General features: G+C 44.3%; 1 protein-coding gene across 1 annotated transcript in view; it reads left to right on the top strand.

The window, feature by feature from the left end:
• Positions 1-285: 285 nt before the first annotated feature.
• Positions 286-18598, top strand: part of GPA33 (glycoprotein A33) — a 39368-nt gene continuing 21055 nt past the window's right edge. The window contains exons 1-3 of the mRNA XM_052637200.1: positions 286-415; positions 5886-6040; positions 12893-13109. Coding sequence (XP_052493160.1) covers positions 286-415; positions 5886-6040; positions 12893-13109 — 502 coding nt within the window. The remainder of the gene's footprint in view (positions 416-5885; positions 6041-12892; positions 13110-18598) is intronic.

The following is an 18598-nucleotide window of genomic DNA, read 5'->3' on the forward strand; positions in this document are numbered from 1 at the left end:
CCAGCCAGTGGAGAATATATTTGACTTGGAGGTAAAGTTCAGTTGCTCCTCAAACCACTCGACCTTGGCAACACTCAGGTTTTATTCCCACATCCCTAACCCCTGACTGTTGAGTTTGTCTCTGTTCCCAGAGCACCAACTGTCACACTTGGAACCCGCCTCCTTCCTGGGGTTTCTTCCTCTCCTGGCAGTCAGTGCCCTTTGGGCGGCTTCCTTGTTCTCTGCCCTGTGAGTCAGGGATGCCATAAACACCCGGCATAGGCAGAACATGGCGACAGGCAGAACATGGCGACAGACAGACGCTCAGACAGACAGACAGAGAGCGCCGGTAGCGGTGGAGAGCAGAGCCCCTGGTCAGAGCTCACTGCTCCGCTCCTGCCCACCGGCTGCTCTCTTTCTGCACACTCGGGCACGGGTACCTCTTGCCATGGGCAAGGCTAGTCCTCCGCCTTTGCTCATACCCACCCAGGCAGGGATCGTGCTCCATCCGGCTTCTCCTCCTTTTTTATTTTTTTAAGGAGTCACTTCTTTTCTAGGAGCTCCATCCCTATGACCTAGGAGCCTGCTCAAGTCTCTCCATTTTCCATTCCAGAGGGGATGAAAGAGACCTTCTCAAGATCTTTCATAGCCTTCTGTCTGAAGCTTTCCCATTTCTCTGTGTTAGGCAAGCTCCCTGACAAAACAGTCTGTCCCCACTTCTCTGCTTCCTTATTTCCTACTTGACTTGTAGAAATGTAACTCAGTTTTATGGTTGCAAGAGTACCACATGTCTGCTGCAGAATGTTTGGAAAATAAAAATACACAAAGAAGAAATCCAGAATTCAGAGATAACTGCTATTAATTCTCTACTTTGATATATTTTCTTCTAAAATCTATTTTCTTTCTGTGGCTCTGTGGAAGTGAGATACTGTTACATGCACAGTTATGCACTCTGCTTTACTCCTCTATATACACAAGTTCAACAACGTGAACTGAGGCCCTTGGGGGCTGTTTCAAGTCCCATCATCTCAGTAAGGCTTTCCATTAAAATCCTTCTTCTGGATCCAAACACAGTCCCTCCCCTCTCTCCCCACCTCCATCCCTTCATATTTCACTCCTTAACACTTGCACTCAACACTTAATTAAGCTTTGTTAGGACGCTGGCTGACAGTGATTTCTAATTGCTTCCTGAGCAGGGAATACAAACCACTCAACAAACAAGGTCTTATTAGCACCCAGCTCGGTGTAGACACCTTGGGGGTTGGAACTGGCAAGTGATGAGTACAAGAGAAGTCTGAGACACAGATCCTGCTAGAAGGAACTGCCATCTGATGAGGGGAGGCAGCCTGCACGCATAGACCCACACTGACATGATAACGATGTGTGCATGGGGCGCAAGCTCCCTGGAGCAGTTCAGCAAAGCAAGTAAGGGCTGAGATGATCCTGGTGGATTCCCCAAGAAGGTGGGACATGAACATGCCTCTGATCATTTTCTCAGTGCCTTGCACTAAACTAGGGCCTTAGGAAAAATTCATTAAATTGACAGGAATGTATAGATTCCTAAAGATCTCTGTTGAAAAAAAGGCTTCCACAAATGTCCATTGAATTCTAACCCCTCCTCCCCACCTCTCCGTCTCTCCTTCCCCAGCTGTCATTCTGAGAGCCTGCAGGGGTCATTTCCACCTTGGGGGACAGGACAGACCAACATGAACGTGCATATATGAGCTGCACCCCCTGGCCTAGAGACCAGCACTTTCTCACTGCAAGAGCTCTATCTATCTGGTCCTAAGGCACGATGGGTCCCTTCTGGCCTCCAGCACCTCCTCCCTAACTAAGACTGTGGTTTCTCTGTGCAAATGGATTTTCCTAAGTGGAGGCATTACTGCCAGTTTCCCAAGGGTACCCATAATGTGCTGTGTATGCCTCAAGCAGCCGGTTCCATCAAGCATTTCATTAGCCTCCTTGGATGTATTGCTTTCTAGTTAGCTCTCAAGAGACAGTTTATTATCTTCTTAACAAACCTTAATTATTTGCAAGCAGTTCTGGAGGCCTTAAGCTGAGTCTTCACACCCTAGTCACTTAGGGAGTTTCAGTGACCTTTACCACTTCCTCCTGGGGCCACCTGCAGACTTGGTGTCCACTTTCTGGGGCTCCTTTGGTTATTTGATTTTTTAAATCATTTTCTAGAAACTGAGCATCTCTGGTTATAAATCCTACCCATCTTTTAAACTTAAGTTCTCTGTAACTCATTCATTTTGCTGGCAAAGGGCACTTAATTGAGTATCTCCAATGTATTAGGAGTAGGCTTCCCTGGTAGCTCAGAGGTTAAACATCTGCCTGCAATGTGGGAGAGCTGGGTTCGATCCCTGGGTTGGGAAAATCCCCTGGATGAAGGAAACAGCAACCCACTCCAGTATTCTTGCCTGGAAAATCCCATGGACAGAGGAGCCTGGTGGGCTATACTCCACCGGGTAGCAAAGAGTCGGACATGACTGAGCGACTTCACTCTCACTATGTATTAGGCACTTTGTTGAGCCCTGAGGATATGAAAATGAAGGAAGCACAGTGCAGCAGAGGAGAAGACATGACAATATACAGGTGGACACAGCTCTTGCTTAGGTGCCAGGGTGAAGCTTGTGCATACTAAATATGTTGTCATCCAACCCTCAAACCTTGAGTTAGGTAGTATACTTAACCTCATTTTACAGTCAAGGAAACTGAGGTACAGAGAAGTTGATTAAGTTGTGCAAGGTCGCACTGCTAGGAAAGCTAAGGATGAGGATGCCAGCCTGGGCAGTTTGGCTCCAGCAGTTGTGCTTTTGGCCACTCGGCCACGTTGTGTAACAGACTTTCATGAGAGAGTACCTGGATGAAGGTACTCATGCGTGGTACTTGTGGCACCAAATTCTGAGATTTTGATTCCTTCTTTGCAGGTGAAAGCACCTACTCTCCCAGTTTGTATACCCTTGGGAAGGTTAACACATCCCTGAACTATTAGTTTTTAACACCTTATGGTGAATTAGCTTAGACAGATGATCTTCATCAATATCAGAAGAACCCAGCCTTGGTAAAAAAAGAAAGGAGAGCAGGAGGGAGGAGGAGAGAAAGAATACTTCTGGAGGAGGAGAGACACAGCTGTTAGCAGTAACAGGATGTGCGAGTGGCAACGACTGGGGAGAAGGTGGGTTCTGGGCAACTGGAAAGAAGATGCCCAGAGTAGACCTATACAAAAAGTAGAAAGGGAGGTTGTTGGAAAGCTCTAGAAACCAACTTCTCCACTTCCTAGTGTTCTGATTATAGATTAGATATCCTCACCCAGTTCTTTTCCCTCATCCACTGGGTAGAATGCAAAGATTCCATAGAATGTGGGTCACAGAGCTAATAAACAGAAAGCCTAGGGGAAGAGGTGAAAGAAACTGGACTTATTACAGTTTACTACAGAACTAGGAATGAGAAAGCTGGTGATTACAAACATCAGAAGCCTCTGAGTTTATGATGGGAAGTTATTAAGAAGTTAAGCCAGATGTCTTTGTTGCCAGTAATGTCAGAACAAGAGGATACTGACTGAATCAGTAAGAAGGATTAGATTAGCTATGGAGGATTCCCAATGATGGCTGTTGGCATGAAGTGCTTAAACATAGGATACATTCTCATCTAGGAGTATGGAAAATGTAAGTGTGTCTTAGGGCACAGGATTGGCCTTTAAAAATCCTTCCCAGGTTTACAAATAACATTTAAATAGCACTCTATATTTGTTCAAGATATTTTCCCTTTCTTTATGGGTTCTTCCTCATCCATTCATTTCAATCTCTTCTCCCACTAACATAAAATGACTTTAACTCGCTGTTATTATGATTTTTAAAAGTGATCTATTCTTTTTAAATTAATTAACTTGTTTCTTTTTCGCTGCACTGAGTCTCTGTTGCTGCTCTTGGGCGCCTCTCTAGTTGCGGCGCATGCGATTCTCTCTGTGGAGGCTTCTCTAATTGCAGAGCATGGGCTTGGCGTGCACAGACTTAGTTGCCCGGTCATATGTGGGATCTTCTTGGACCAGGGACTGAACTCATATCCCCTGCATTGACAGGCAGATTCTTAACCATTGGACCATCAGGGAAGCCCCTTGATCTAGTCTTTAGTTATAGTCATTAGTAATTATTATTTATTTATGATAGTTCACCCATAATGATGGTGATGGTTTTTCTTGTGATTAACTTCTAATTAAGGATGCACCTCAACAAATGGCACCCCACTCCAGTATTCTTGCCTGGAGAATCCCATGGACAGAGGAGCCTTGTGGGCTATAGTCCATGGGTCTCAGAGCATTGGACACGACTGAGCGACTTCACTTCACTTCACTCAACAAAAGACTATGAGATGAGAAAGTAGAAGTTATTCAATATGAATATATATATATATATATTGAACACATATATGTAATGTAACTGTCATATATTAAGCACTGATTATGGGTCAGGAATCATTCTAAACAAAGTACACTCTTCATGTTATTTAATTTTCAAACAACCCATTTTTCAAGCAAGGACTCTGGCACAAAGAGCTTAAGTAAGTTGCTCAAGGCTACACATTTCATAGATAAAGGAACTGGGATTGCAAAGGGGCATTCTAGCTCTGAAGCCTGTGCATTCAAACTCAGTGCTATGCTACTCATACAGGCACGCCGAATCTACACCCCCATCCAGAGCAGTTGGTCCTAAGGAAGACCTGAGGGCTGATCAAGCAGTTACTACATACAGGACAGCACAGAAATGAGCAGGAAACGCAGAGATGTTGTACCCATGGGAACCCAGCCCCTAACACAGAAACCAATAAGGAGGGTTATTGCTGATGGGCCCAAGTATGGACTTGCCCACCTGAGAAACAGCATAAAAATCAGCAGTTCAAAGGGCACCCAGACTATATGGGAAGGAAATCCACTTACTAGAGCTTCAGCCAAATGGGCATCACTCACACTGTAGTCACAGGCCCACTCAGATTCAAGGGGAGCGGACACAGACCCCAGGTCTTGATGGAGGAGAGTCAATGTCACATGGTAAGAATGTATGTGATGAGAGATGCTATTGTGACCACATTCTTTTTCTCACTGTTTTTTTTTTCCTGATAAACTTATATAGAATAAATGCTCCTGGGAGTATGCTAACCTAATCTTATTCAACGAATTTACCATATATAGTTCAGTTCAGTTCAGTTCAGTCACTCAGTTGTGTCTGACTCTTTGCGACCCCATGAATCACAGCACGCCAGGCCTCCCTGTCCATCACCAACTCCCGGAGTTCACTCAGACTCACTTCCATCGAGTCAGTGATGCCATCCAACCATCTCATCCTCGGTTGTCCCCTTCTCCTCCTGCCCCCAATCCCTCCCAGCATCAAAGTCTTTTCCAATGAGTCAACTCTTCACGTGAGGTGGCCAAAGTACTGGAGTAAGCGCTCCATAAATGTGTATTAAATACTGAGTGAATTATCATCACAACAAAAAAAGATGGGGGGGAAATATTTATTGAGTGTGTTCTATATGCCAGGCATTAAGCAAAGCATTTACATGTTATCTCATTTAATTCTTTAAACAATTCTGAAAAGTATTAGTGTTCCTTTTTCTGGATGAGAACTGAGGCTTAGAGAAGTTTACACAATGTCTAAGAGGAGGGGTGGGGCTGAGGCTCAAAGCCAGGCTTTTGCCCACCACACAAGCCACTTAACTTTATTGAGATGCTGCAGGGGACAGGGTGAACCAAGGTATGCGTGTTTGTCTTCACCCGAGGCTTGCAGGAGAATAGCTGTTGTGCCAGGGCCAGGATCGCAGTTGCAGTGTGTTGAGCTGTGCTTGGAGGAGATCCAGTGGACAGTGAGTGGGTATGCCATGTCATTTACTTCCCACTTTCTTTCCAGTCTGGATGACTGTCCATGCCATCTTTGTGGACACCCCAAAGGATGTTCTTCGGGCTGCGAGAGGGAAAAATGTTATCCTTCCATGCTCCTACCAGACTTCCTCCCCCAACCGAGAAGGATTTATCCAGTGGGACAAGCTTCTAAGGAGTCATACGGTAAGGATCCTTAAAACGCTGCTGCTGCTGCTGCTAAGTCGCTTCAGTCGTGTCTGACTCCGTGCGACCCCATAGACGGCAGCCCACCAGGCTCCGCCGTCCCTGGGATTCTCCAGGCAAGAACACTGGAGTGGGTTGCCATTTCCTTCTCCAATGCATGAAGGTGAAAAGAGAAAGTGAAGTCGCTCAGTCGTGTCTGACTGTTAGCGACCCCAAGGACTGCAGCCCACCAGGCTCCTCCACCCATGGGATTTTCCAGGCAAGAGTACTGGAGTAGGGTGCCATTGCCTTCTCCCCTTAAAACGCTGGGAGCATGCATATACGACTGAGTATGACCTGATCACAGGGCAGCAGTTCCCAGCCTTTTTGGCACCAGGGACCTATTTTGTGAAAGACTATTTTTCCAGGGACTGGGTGGTGGGAGGTGGTTTGGGGATGATTCAAGCACATTACACTTATTGTGCACTTTATTTCCATTATTAAATTGTGATATACAATGAAGTAATTATACAACTCATCATAATGCAGAACCAGTGGAAGCCCTGAGCTCATTTTCCAGAAACTGATCTGACAGGAGGCGGAGCTCAGGTGGGAATGCGAGTGATGGGGAGCAGCTGTACGCACAGATGAAGCTTCGCTCACTTGCCCGCCACTCATCTGCTGCTGGGGCCTGGTTCCTCACAGGCCAAGGACCAGTACCGGCCCATGACCTGGAGACTGGGGACTCCTGTTTTAGAGGACAAGCACTACAAAACCTTTCAATACAAGTTAGATAGACTAAGCCTAGTTAACGCCCAGGCTGGGCTGGGTGGGGAAGGAGCAGTGAATGTTGGGCCCAGGGAGGGCTGTACTGTGCCGTCTCTAGTCTGAAAGAGTTACCTTCCCTCAAACGTCTTTCTGTTGTCCAGTCTCAAGTGACCTTTACTGTATCATTTGAGTCAGTCATTACTTTAGATTAACACAGAGCTCTCTCTGAGACCAAATTTTGTTGTAGCTTTTTTTTTTTCCTGCTTGGGTTCTTTCAGGGAGTATGGGAAGATTTTATTTTCTATTTTGGAATAGATAGTAGTCCTATGGTTCAAAAATTAAAACATCATGAAGAAGTCCATTGAGAAGTCTCATTCCCATCCTTGCCAATCTTGTCCCATCCCTGCCCCAGTTTCCATACCCTAATCCCCTTATCTCCCCTTTCTCCCAGACGAGGCTAATTTTCACTGGTACCGGTTCTTTGGGGGCAGCATTTACTCTAATTTATTGGTATTTCTGCCACAATCATTCAGTACTGTGAATACCACTTTTGGCTAAGATCTGGTTTCTTGTGTTTCCTTCCAATGGTTCTTTATGCCAGTTCAGAAAATGTTTATATTCATACTCACAAAAATACATCTGCTTTCCACCCTAGAATCCCAGTCCCTATTCCCCTCACTAGAGGTAGGAGTGTGTGTGTGTGTGTGTGTGTGTGTGTGTGTGAGTGTGTGAATGTGTGTGCTCAGTAGTGTTCAACTCTTTGCAACCCCATGGACTGGAGCCTTGCAGGCTCCTCGTCCATGGAATTTTCCAGGCAAGAATGCTGAAGTGGGTTGCCATTTCCTACGCCAGTTGATCTCCCCAACCCAGGGATCGAAACTGGTCTCTTACATCTTCTGCGTTATCAGGTGGATTATCAGTGGGATTCTTCCCACTGCACTACCTGGGAAGCCCACTAGAGGCAACCACTCTTACCAGATTTGGGAGTGGCCTTCTGGAGATGCATCACATGTAAACATAGGCATATATTTACATATATGCATATGTAAGTTTCTATAAACTTCATGTACACTGTCCTCCACTTGGCTTTTTTCCTCTTAATATACTTTGGAGCTCTTTCCATATGTCAGTGCATTTATATTTTTTATTTTTTAATTCATATATATTTCATTTTATGAATGCTCTATATGTACGAATGATGGACATTTGTTTTACTCCCTATATTTTGCTACTACAAATAATATTGCAATAAATATGCATATATGCATGTCTCTGCTGCTGCTGCTGCTAAGTCGCTTCAGTTGTGTTTGACTCTGTGCGACCCCATAGACGGCAGCCCACCAGGCTCCCCTGTCCCTGGGATTCTCCAGGCAAGAACACTGGAGTGGGTTGCAATTTCCTTCTCCAATGCATAAAAGTGAAAAGTGAAAGTGACATCGCTCAGTCGTGTCTGACTCTTAGCAAACCCATGGACTGCAGCCTACCAGGCTCCTCCGTCCATGGGATTCTCCAGGCAAGAGTACTGGAGTGGGGTGCCATTGCCTTCTCCGTGCATGTCTCTAGGTATATATTTATAAATACTATTGTAATTGTTTATAAATATGTATTCATATATACGATAAATTATTTTAAAATGGAACTTTGGGGTCAAAGGCTATGTGAATTTAAAATTTTGATAAATGTCAAGTTGCCTTCTTTGTATGTCAGACCAATTTTCAGGTTCACCAACAGTGCAGGCCCTTATTTCTCTAATTCAGACTATTCTCAAACTATCTCATATTTGTGAATTTGATGAGTAGAAAAATATCTCATTATTGAGCAAATTCACATTTCTTTAACTGTAAGGAAAGGAACATCTATTCATAAGTTTTTTGGGGTTTAATTTTTTTTTTTTTGCTGCACCAAGTGGCATATGGGATCTTAGTTCCCTAACCAAGGATCAAACCCTCACCCCCTGCAGTGGAAACAGTCTTAACCACTGACCACCAGAAAGTCCCTATTCATAAATTTTAAAGTTACTTCTACTTTTAAAGTGCAAACATGCCTGGCATCAGATCCCTAGCTATTCAGAGAGAAGGCATTAAGCTTTCCCCTGACATAGAAGGGATGGCCCAAGACATGCAAGTCCTAGAGCAGCAGGGCTGAGGAGTGAGGAGAGCAATTCTTGGCCCGAAGCACCTTACTGTCTGTTGCCCAAGGGACCCTGATGGGCCAGAGTACCTGTCCTATCTGTTTCCAGAATCCCAGGAAAAAACCTAGAGAAGGCAGCTGCTGCCGTTAGCTTGCAGAAACTGAAGACATGTTCTCTCAGCAAACCAGACGTTAGGTCTCTGCCAGGCACCTAACAAAGATAAATTTATCTCTTTTGAGATAAATACTAAAGGCCTTATGTTGACTGATCCCTTACTTCCTAAAGGATTTGAGGCAATCACATTGAGAGCAAGTAAGTTCAGTTCAGTTCAGTTGCTCAGTCATGTCCAGCTCTTTGTGGACTGCAGCACACCAGGCTTCCCTATCCCTCACCAACTCCTGGAGCTTGCTCAAACTCATGTTCATCGAGTTGGTGATGCCATCCAACCATCTCATCCTCTGTCATCCCCTTCTCCTCCTGCCTTCAATCTTCCGCAGCCTAGGGTCTTTTCTAATGCTTCAGTTCTTTTCATCAGGTGGCCAAAGTACTGGAGCTTCAGCATCAGTCCTTCCAGTGAATATTCAGAACTGCTTTCTTTTAGGATTGACTGGTTGGATCTCCTTGCATTCCAAGGGACTCTCAAGAGTCTTCTCCAACACCACAGTTCAAAAGCATTAATTCTTTGGTGCTCAGCTTTCTTTATGTTTCACCTTGCACATCCATACACAACCACTGGAAAAACCATAGCCTTGACTAGACAGACATTTGTAGGCAAAGTAATGTCTCTGCTTTTTAACATGCTGTCTAGGTGTGAGAATACTCTGAGTTCTACCACGGCCCTATTTTTAATTTTAATTTGCTGTTACTTGAGAGCAAGTAAGAGTGCAGAGAAAAGGATTACATCTATGCCCTCAAGGAGGTTATTGTGACAGGTACTAGCAAGAGTGGGAGATGACATGGGGGAGAGTCAAGGAAGGGGAAGCCTTAGGATAGCTGTAACCAGTAGGTCAGAAAAAGAGTTGAACTGAGAAAGACCAACATCCATACACTCATCCACAGCTCAAGACAGGCCCTCATCTCCTGCTTTCTTGCTTCTCCCTTTTTCAGCCAAGCTTCGCGAGAGTCATCTGTTCCTACCAGAGCTGTGGCATGTGACTGGGCGAATTATGCATCTGGGTACCCAGCCCGGGGGACCTGATCACCATTAGCTGGGCACAGACGTGTCTGTCCAACAACTAGAGCATCTTTTCCTGATCTGCATAAAGAGTACGTGCAGACCCTCAGACCTGACTCTTTTCCTTACCCAGCACGGTCTGCCTTCCTGCCCTAATACTCCACCAAAATCACCAGCAACTTCTCTTTTGTTAAATTTAGTGTGCTGCTTCTGTCTTCCTCTTATTTCATTTCTCCTAGCTTTTCTGACTGTCAACCACTTCCCCATCTCGGAATCTCCCCCTCTTGGCTTTCTGATAGTCTTATCCTGGCTTGCTTCCACTCTTATCCCTCTGACCTCTCCCTGACTTTCTCTATCAAGTAGCTTGGGGGCTTGCCATTTCTATACTTGCTTACATGAGGTGGCTTCATTAAGCCCATGGCTCCACGCCATTTGCTTTTCGTATATTATCTACTTTAATCCTCACAAAAATCCTATGATACAAGTGTTATTATCATCATCTCCACTTTGTAGAGGAAGAAATAGACTCATAAAGAAGTCAAATATTTTACTTAGTTCAGTTCAGTTGCTCAGTTGTGTCTGACTCTTTGTGACTCCATGAACTACAGCATACCAGGCTTCCCTGTCCATCAACAACTCCTGGAGCTTCTTCAAACTCATGTCCATTGAGTAAGTGATGCCATGCAATCATCTCATCCTCTGTCATCCCCTTCTCCTCCCATTTTCAATTTTTCCCAGCATCAGGGTCTTTTCAAATAAGTCAGCTCTTCACATCAGGTGGCCAAAGTATTGGAGTTTCAGCTTCAGCATCAGTCCTTCCAATGAATATTCAGGACTTCAGAACATTTCCTTTAGGATTGACTGGTTGGGTCTCCCTACAGTCCAAGGGACTCTCAAGAGTCTTCTCCAACACCACAGTTCAAAAGCATCAGTTCTATGGCAATCAGCTTTCTTTATAGTCCAACTCTCACATCCATACATGACTACTGGAAAAGCCATAGCTTTCCTTTGTCAGCAAAATAATGTCTCTGTTTTTTAATATACTGTCTGGGTTGGTCATAGCTTTTCTTCCAAGGAGCAAGCATCTTTTAATTTCATGGCTGCAGTCACCATCTGCAGTGATTTTGGAGCCCCCCCAAAATAAGTCTGTCACAGTTTCCATTGTTTACCCATCTATTTGCCATGGAGTGATGGGACTGGATGCCATGATCTTAGTTTTCTGAATGTCGAGTTTTAAGCCGACTTTTTCACTCTCCTCTTTCACTTTCATCAAGAGGCTTTTTAGTTCCTCTTTACTTTCTGCCTTAAGGGTGGTGTCATCTGCATATCTAAGGTTATTGATGTTTCTCCTGGCAATCTGTATTCCAGCTTGTGTTTCCTCCAGCCCAGTATCTCACATGATGTACTCTGCATATAAGTTAAATAAGCAGGGTGACAATATACAGCCTTGACGTACTCCTTTCCCGATTTGTGAGCCACTCTGTTGTTCCATGTCCAGTTCTAACTGTTGCTTCTTGACCTGCATACAGATTTCTCAGGAGTCAGGTCAGGTGGTCTGGTATTCCCATCTCTTTAAGAATTTCCCACAATTTGTTGTGATCCACACAGTCAAATGCTTTAGTGTAGTCAATAAAGCAGAAGTAGTTGTTTTTCTGGAACTCTCTTGCTTTTTCAATGAGCCAACAGATTTTGGCAATTTGATCTAAGGTTTCTCTGCCTTTTCTAAATCCATCTTGAACATCTGGAAGTTCACAGTTCATGTACTGTTGAAACCTGACCTGGAGAATTTTGAGCTTTACTTTGCTACCGTGTGAGATGAGTGCAATTATGTGGTAGTTTGAGCACTCTTTAGCATTGCCTTTCTTTGAGACTGAAATGAAAACTGGCCTTTTCCAGTCCTGTGGCCACTGTCAAGTTTTCCAAATTTGCTGGCATATTGAGTGCAGCATTTTAGCAGCATCGTCTTTTAGGATTTGAAATAGCTCAACTGGAATTCTTTCACCTCCACTAGCTTTGCTTGTAGTGATGCTTCCTAAGGTCCATTTGGCTTTGCATTCCAAGATGTCTGGCTCTAGGTGACAGACCACCATCATGGTTATCTGGGTCATGAAGGTCTTTTTTTGTATAGTTCTTCTGTGTATTCTTGCCACCTCTTTTTATTTTCTCCTTCTGTTAGGCCATACCATTTCTGTCCTTTATTGTGCCCATCTTTGCATGAAATGTTCCCTTGGTATCTCTAATTTTCTTGAAGAGATCTCTAGTCTTTCCCATTCTATTGTTTTCCTCTAATATTTTGTTCAAGATCATATAACTACTAAGTGCAGAGCTGGGATTTGAACTGAAGCAGTCTGGTTGAAAGTAGTGATCTTAGCTAGTACCATGTTTTATTTGATAAATGATGAGTATATTGATGAATAAACAAATTCCAAAGGTAAGAGTCAAATAAATAAAGGGGGGTTGCAAGCCATGGATGATTGCCCAACACAACGCCTGAACATCTTATATACTCAATAAATATTGCTTGACTGTGAGAACAGAACTAAAATGGAATAAGAGGTTCCATAGGTTAAAAGAGGTGATAGCCTCTGGTATGAAGTGCCTGCCTGCCCCAGGCTTTTAGTACTATAGATCATAAGAGGAATCCATGAATGGGCCCCATATGTGGAGCTCTTTGTTCTGCAGGGTCGGCTTGTCAGTACATCTGGGCCTGGGGACGGTGGGTGAAGGTACACAGGACAGGCTGCAGCATCGTGCCAGGGCCTTAGGCTGAAGACCAAGTGGTATTTCTTCTTCCTTCCAGGAAAGCGTGCTCATCTGGAAATTTGAGACCAAAGAATATATCTATGGTGAACTTTATCAGAATCGTGCTAGTGTATCAAACAACGCCGAGCAGTCAGATGCCTCCATCACCATTGACCAGTTGACCATGGATGACAACGGCACCTACGAGTGCTCTGTCTCGCTGATGTCAGATCTGGGTGGCGTCTCCAAGTCACGTGTCCATCTCTTGGTCCTTGGTGAGTGTCTCCTCCTTCCTGGGGTGATAGGAAGAGGCTGGGGAGGGTGGGGTGTGAGGAGGAGGCACCCTGCTGGCAAGATAAAACTGGAAGCAATGCCTGATGAAGAGCTAAGACTTCTCCCCTCATCTGGTCTGTCCGGAGGCTTGGGGGATCTGCTTCTCCCCCTGGAACCAAATACGACTCTGTCTGGGCACACAGCTCCCCAGGACAGAGGTCAAGGCTGATTTGGAGTGGTCCCTGGGGGTCAGCCCTGGAGATTCTGTCCATGCTCCATCCAGTGCTCTTTCCTCCACACCAACTCCTCTCTTTTTCATGGAAAACTTACTAAAAAGAAGAAAAATGGAATTCCTAGATCCTACTGGAAAGATTCTCACTGCCTTGCTGTGATGCTGAGGGCCAAATCATGATTCTTGCATGTCAGGCATCTTTTCCAGCTCTAAATTCAGCTAATCAGTCGAAGTCCTTCACACCACCATCTCCCCAGACTTTGGCTCTAACACACCATTCTTCAGGTTCTATTGTTTCTGAAATGTGTCCCACAATAAGATTCTCTTTATACAAATAGCTCATTATTGCAGTTTCTAATTTTGGAATGATTGGAACTATCACCTACTTTTAGAATCTTCATTTTGTAGATGAGGCCCAGAGAAAGTAGGCACCTGACTCAATGTCAGACAGCTGTTGGAAAAACTTTAGTGAGCCAGCCTGTGTCTACTCTAAGAAATGATCCCCACACTGGTGGGTAGCAATACTTTTTAGCCACACTTTAAACCAAAAAAATGGATCATGTTCCTCCATTTTATGCCCTTTACACTACATAGTGGGATTTTATTTTTAATTGCAAAAGGTGGCTGCCTGGGCTTTTGAATCATCATAGTGAGTTAAACGGAGAAAGCAATGGCACCCTACTCCAGTACTCTTGCCTGGAAAATCCCATGGACAGAGGAGCCTGGTAGGCTGCAGTCCATGGGGTTGCTAAGAGTTGGGCACACCTGATTGACTTCACTTTCATGCACTGGAGAAGGAAATGGCAACCCACTCCACTATTCTTGCCTGGAGAATCCCAGGGATGGGGGAGCCTGGTGGGCTGCCATCTATGGGGTCGCACAGAGTCGGACACGACTGAAGCGACTTAGCAGCAGCAGCAGGAGCAGTGAGTTAAACAATAAAGGCCTGAATAAAGAATAACCATCTCCTCCTTGCACCCTAGTGCTAAAAAGGTGGCCAAGGCTAGTACCTGCATGCATTCATTCTTCTAGACTCCTCTCCAAGTCCTTTCAACACACACACATATTTCATTTTCCTTTCTTTCCTTTTCTTAAAAAAATAAATCTTATTATAAAGGGTTTTTGTAACTTTCTTTTTCTTAATGTTTCATGTAAATTTCTCCAGATCATAACATACAAATATACCTATTAATATAATACACTCCCTTGCATGAATGTACTATGATTATTCCAGTGGCCCATACTGATGAGCATTCTCAAGCTGTTTCCATTTTTTTGTACAAACAATATATATGTATGTATAATATGTGTGCATATATGTATGTACATATATATGTATATGCATATTCCTGTGTTATCTTTGTTTCTGTTGGATAGATTCTTAAAAGTAGGATTTCTATTACTCTACATCATTAGGCATCAAGGAAAAGAAATTTAAAAAGAAGGATTTCTAGGTCAAAGACTTTGCCTTCATTAAAAGTTATTCCATACTGGCAAATTACTTTCTCCAAACCAACTTTCTATTGCCATGAACATTATGTGACCACGCTTGTTTTCCTATATTCTTACCAGAACTGAATATTATCAATCTTAATGTTTCTGTGAAAGTGAAAGTCGCTCAGTCGTATTCAACTCTTTGTGACCCCATGGAATTCCATGGAATTCTCCAAGCCAGAATGCTGGAGTGGGTAGCTTCTCCAGGGGATCTTCCCAACCCAGGGATCGAACCCAGGGCTCCCATACTGCAGGCAGATTCTTTACCAGTTGAGCCACAAGGGAAGCTTCAGTCAGTTCAGTTCAGTCGCTCAGTCATGTCCGACTCTTCGCAACCCCATGAATTGCAGCATGCCAGGCTTCCCTGTCCGTCACCAACTCCTGGAGTTCACTCAAATTCACATCCATCGAGTCGGTGATGCCATCCAGCCATCTCTTAATTTTTTATAAATTTTGTTCATTGACTAGGTGAAAAAAAAAATCTGTTCAGTTCCAGTTTAACATCCATGCTAAGTCACTTCAGTTGTGTCTGACTCTTTGTGACCCCATGGACCGTAGCCCACCAGGCTCCTCTGTTCATGGGAGGGTTCTCCAGGCAAGAACACTGGAGTGGGTTGCCACACCTGCTGCAGGGATACTCCCAACCCAGGGATCCGACTCTCATCTGTTACGTCTTCTGCATTGGCAGGCAGGTTCTTTACCACCAGCACCACCTAGGAAGCCCGGATAAGCTTCACATCTCTCCTTAACTTGGCGCTGAGCACCTAAGGCAAGGAGAGCAGCAGTGGATTAAAGGCTGGGTCTGTTTCCTTGTTCTCCTTAGTCCACTTCCTCCCACTCTCACTTCTGTGACTCTGAGGTCATGGCCGAGTGTTAAAGGGGAAAGCAAAGCCGGGATCACCTAGCCAGGCCACTTACCATCTTCTCTTGCTATCCCATGATCCCAATCAGAGCAGACATCCCACTACTGTTCCTCTTGTGGGGTGCGTGAGAGGGTTCCTCAGCACTGGCCCCCACCAAGGGGTCCACCTGACACAAGTATTTTGCACACCTGCAGGCCAGATTTTCACATCTTTCACCCTTCCCACCTTCCCCTGATTATGGTAACTTGCTCTTTCTCTTCACTCTCCACTCTGGGCTCCCCTTGACCCAGCCAACAGCTCTCTGGGACCAAATCCTTTCAGTGTGACAAGAACATGCCTCCGTCTTTATTCTGCTAAACCCTGCACGTGGAAGGGCAGATCCTTCTCCCTGTTGCATGCTCCCCTCACCTTGCCATTGCAGTCTGCTCCAGCCAGCTTCTCTGAGCAAGCGGTAGAACCTGAATGTGACCCCAGATGGTTCCTCAGATACCCAAGGACATCTATTAAGCCCTTCCATCATCATGTTCCAGGAGTAGACTGTTGGAACTTACTGATTCCTTACAAGTCTCAGCGACAAGTGAGAGATGCCAGTTCCCAACAGTAGACAACCGCTCTCTCCACTGGTATTGTGCGGTTCCTCCCTGGCTGGGAATGAGATGCAGGGGAATGCCTCCTTCCCCTCCACCAAGAGAAGAAGGAGAAATGCTCATGGCCCCTATTTCTGACAATCTTCTTTAAAGAAATCTCTCTAGTCTTCTCTTAAACGGGAAGGAGGAGGGCAACTGATAATTAGAGAAGTCACTCCTGGGAAAGTCACTCCTCTCCTCAGCACTGAGGATGCTAACCATTCAGAGCCTCCACTTGAAGGTTTTAGTGGACATTCTGAGACACAGGAGAAGTCCCCTCCATATCCCATTGATGTTTTTTGCTCTGGATTTGGGGACTCTTGTCTAAGATCTCTCACACCACCTTTGTGGTTATAATTAAATGAACTTAATGTTCTTTTCTTATGTCTGTAAGTCTTGTTTTTTACCCTTAGATCTTTGTTTCATCAGGAATTTATTTTTGAACACAGGATACTAAGAGCCTTTGTTTTCTTCCAATGAATAGCCAATTACATCAACATCATTTATTATACCAAAGAAACAATGATTTTCCCACTGGAATGCCAGGTTTATCACATGTTAAATTGCTACATATACACAGCTGTTTTTTACTCCTTATTTCATTTGTTCTCCTTTTGATTATTCCTATGCCAATATCACGTTATTGTGATTATAGTATGTCTATAGTCTGTGTTGAGATACAAGCACACATGCACACATACCTATTTAGTTATCAGTATTTGTGTGCATGGCTTTTAAAATCTGGTACTATGTAATATCTTCTCTTACTAAACTTTTCCAAATCAGTTTTACACATTTATTCTTTCATGTTAATATTAAAATCACATTGTTATGTTTAAAAAAAAGTTGGTTGAAATTATATTCAATTTACATATTAATTTGCAATGAAATGACATTTTAATGGTATAAGGAAGACGATATATCAGATTTTCTGACCTATATTGGCGAATCTATAATGACTGGATTCCAGGCTTTCTGTGGCCAAATTAAGAATAATGTGTTTACTTAGTTGTATAAGAGGAGGGCAGGAAACTGTACCCATTCCATCGAACTAAATACCCAGTCTCTGTGTCTTCCTGCTCTGCAAACCAAGGGGATCCTCTTTAATGGAGGGAAAACTGCCATCAAGTTGCAATGACCTTTGCCTGTATCAGTCAGTTCAGTCGCTCAGTTGTGTCCTACTCTTTGTGACCCCATGGATTGCAGCACGCCAGGCCTCCCTGTCCATCAACAACTTCCGGAGTTTACTCAGACTCATGTCCATTGAGTCAGTGATGCCATCCAGCCATCTCATCCTCTGTCGTCCCCTTCTCCTCTGGCCTTGAATCTTTCCTAGCATCAGGGTTTTTGTGATGAGTCAGCTCTTCGCATCAGATGGCCAAAGTATTGGAGTTTCAACTTCAGCATCAGCCCTTCCAATGAATATTTAGGACTGATTTCCTTTAGGATGGACTGGTTGGATCTCCCTGCAGTCCAAGGGACTCTCAAGAGTCTTCTCCAACACCACAGTTCAAAAGCGTCAGTTCTTTGGTGTTCAACCTTGTTTATGGTCCAACTTTCACATCCATACATGACCACTGGAAAAACCATAGCCTTGACGAGACAGACCTTTGTTGGCAAAGTAATGTCTCTGCTTTTGAATATGCTCTCTATGTTGGTCATAACTTTCCTTCCAAGGAGTAAGTGTCTGTTCATTAGATAACACCAAGTTCACAATCATAACAACTATCCTTTTTTGAGCGTCTGTTTGCTATGTGCCAGGCATCTCAGTAAGTCCTCTATGGATATGATCTCCTTTCATCTTTGCAATACATCTGTGACAGTGGGTATTAACACTCATATTTGATAGAAGGGAACACTGAGACCCAAACAGTTAAATGACTACTAGAAAGTGTCCAAGCTTTGATGGAAACAGGGATTTGATGCTCAAATCCCTTCACTGTTCCCAACCATCAAGCCTTCCAGTTCCAGGTGATTCCCAAACTCTTCATGGCTGACAACTTTTCAGCACACCCTTTCTTTCACTCTGTGGCAGATGTAAGCTTGCCAATTATGTTTTATGGTGTCATTGCATTAACTTGTGTCTTGCCCTTCCTGTGCCCATGCCAGTGAAAGAAGGTTGGAGAGGCAGAGCAGTGCCAGCCATGCATGGGCCCACTGTCCACAGGACATGCCCATTTGGAAGCGTCACTCACTGAAAACTGAGGCTCTGTAACTGCTCTTCCCCACTGAAGGTCTTACCGAGGTCTGGGACACTGAAGCGCCATAGCCCTCTG

The sequence above is a fragment of the Budorcas taxicolor genome, chromosome 3, assembly GCF_023091745.1.
Source record: "Budorcas taxicolor isolate Tak-1 chromosome 3, Takin1.1, whole genome shotgun sequence".
Lineage (NCBI taxonomy): Eukaryota > Metazoa > Chordata > Mammalia > Artiodactyla > Bovidae > Budorcas > Budorcas taxicolor.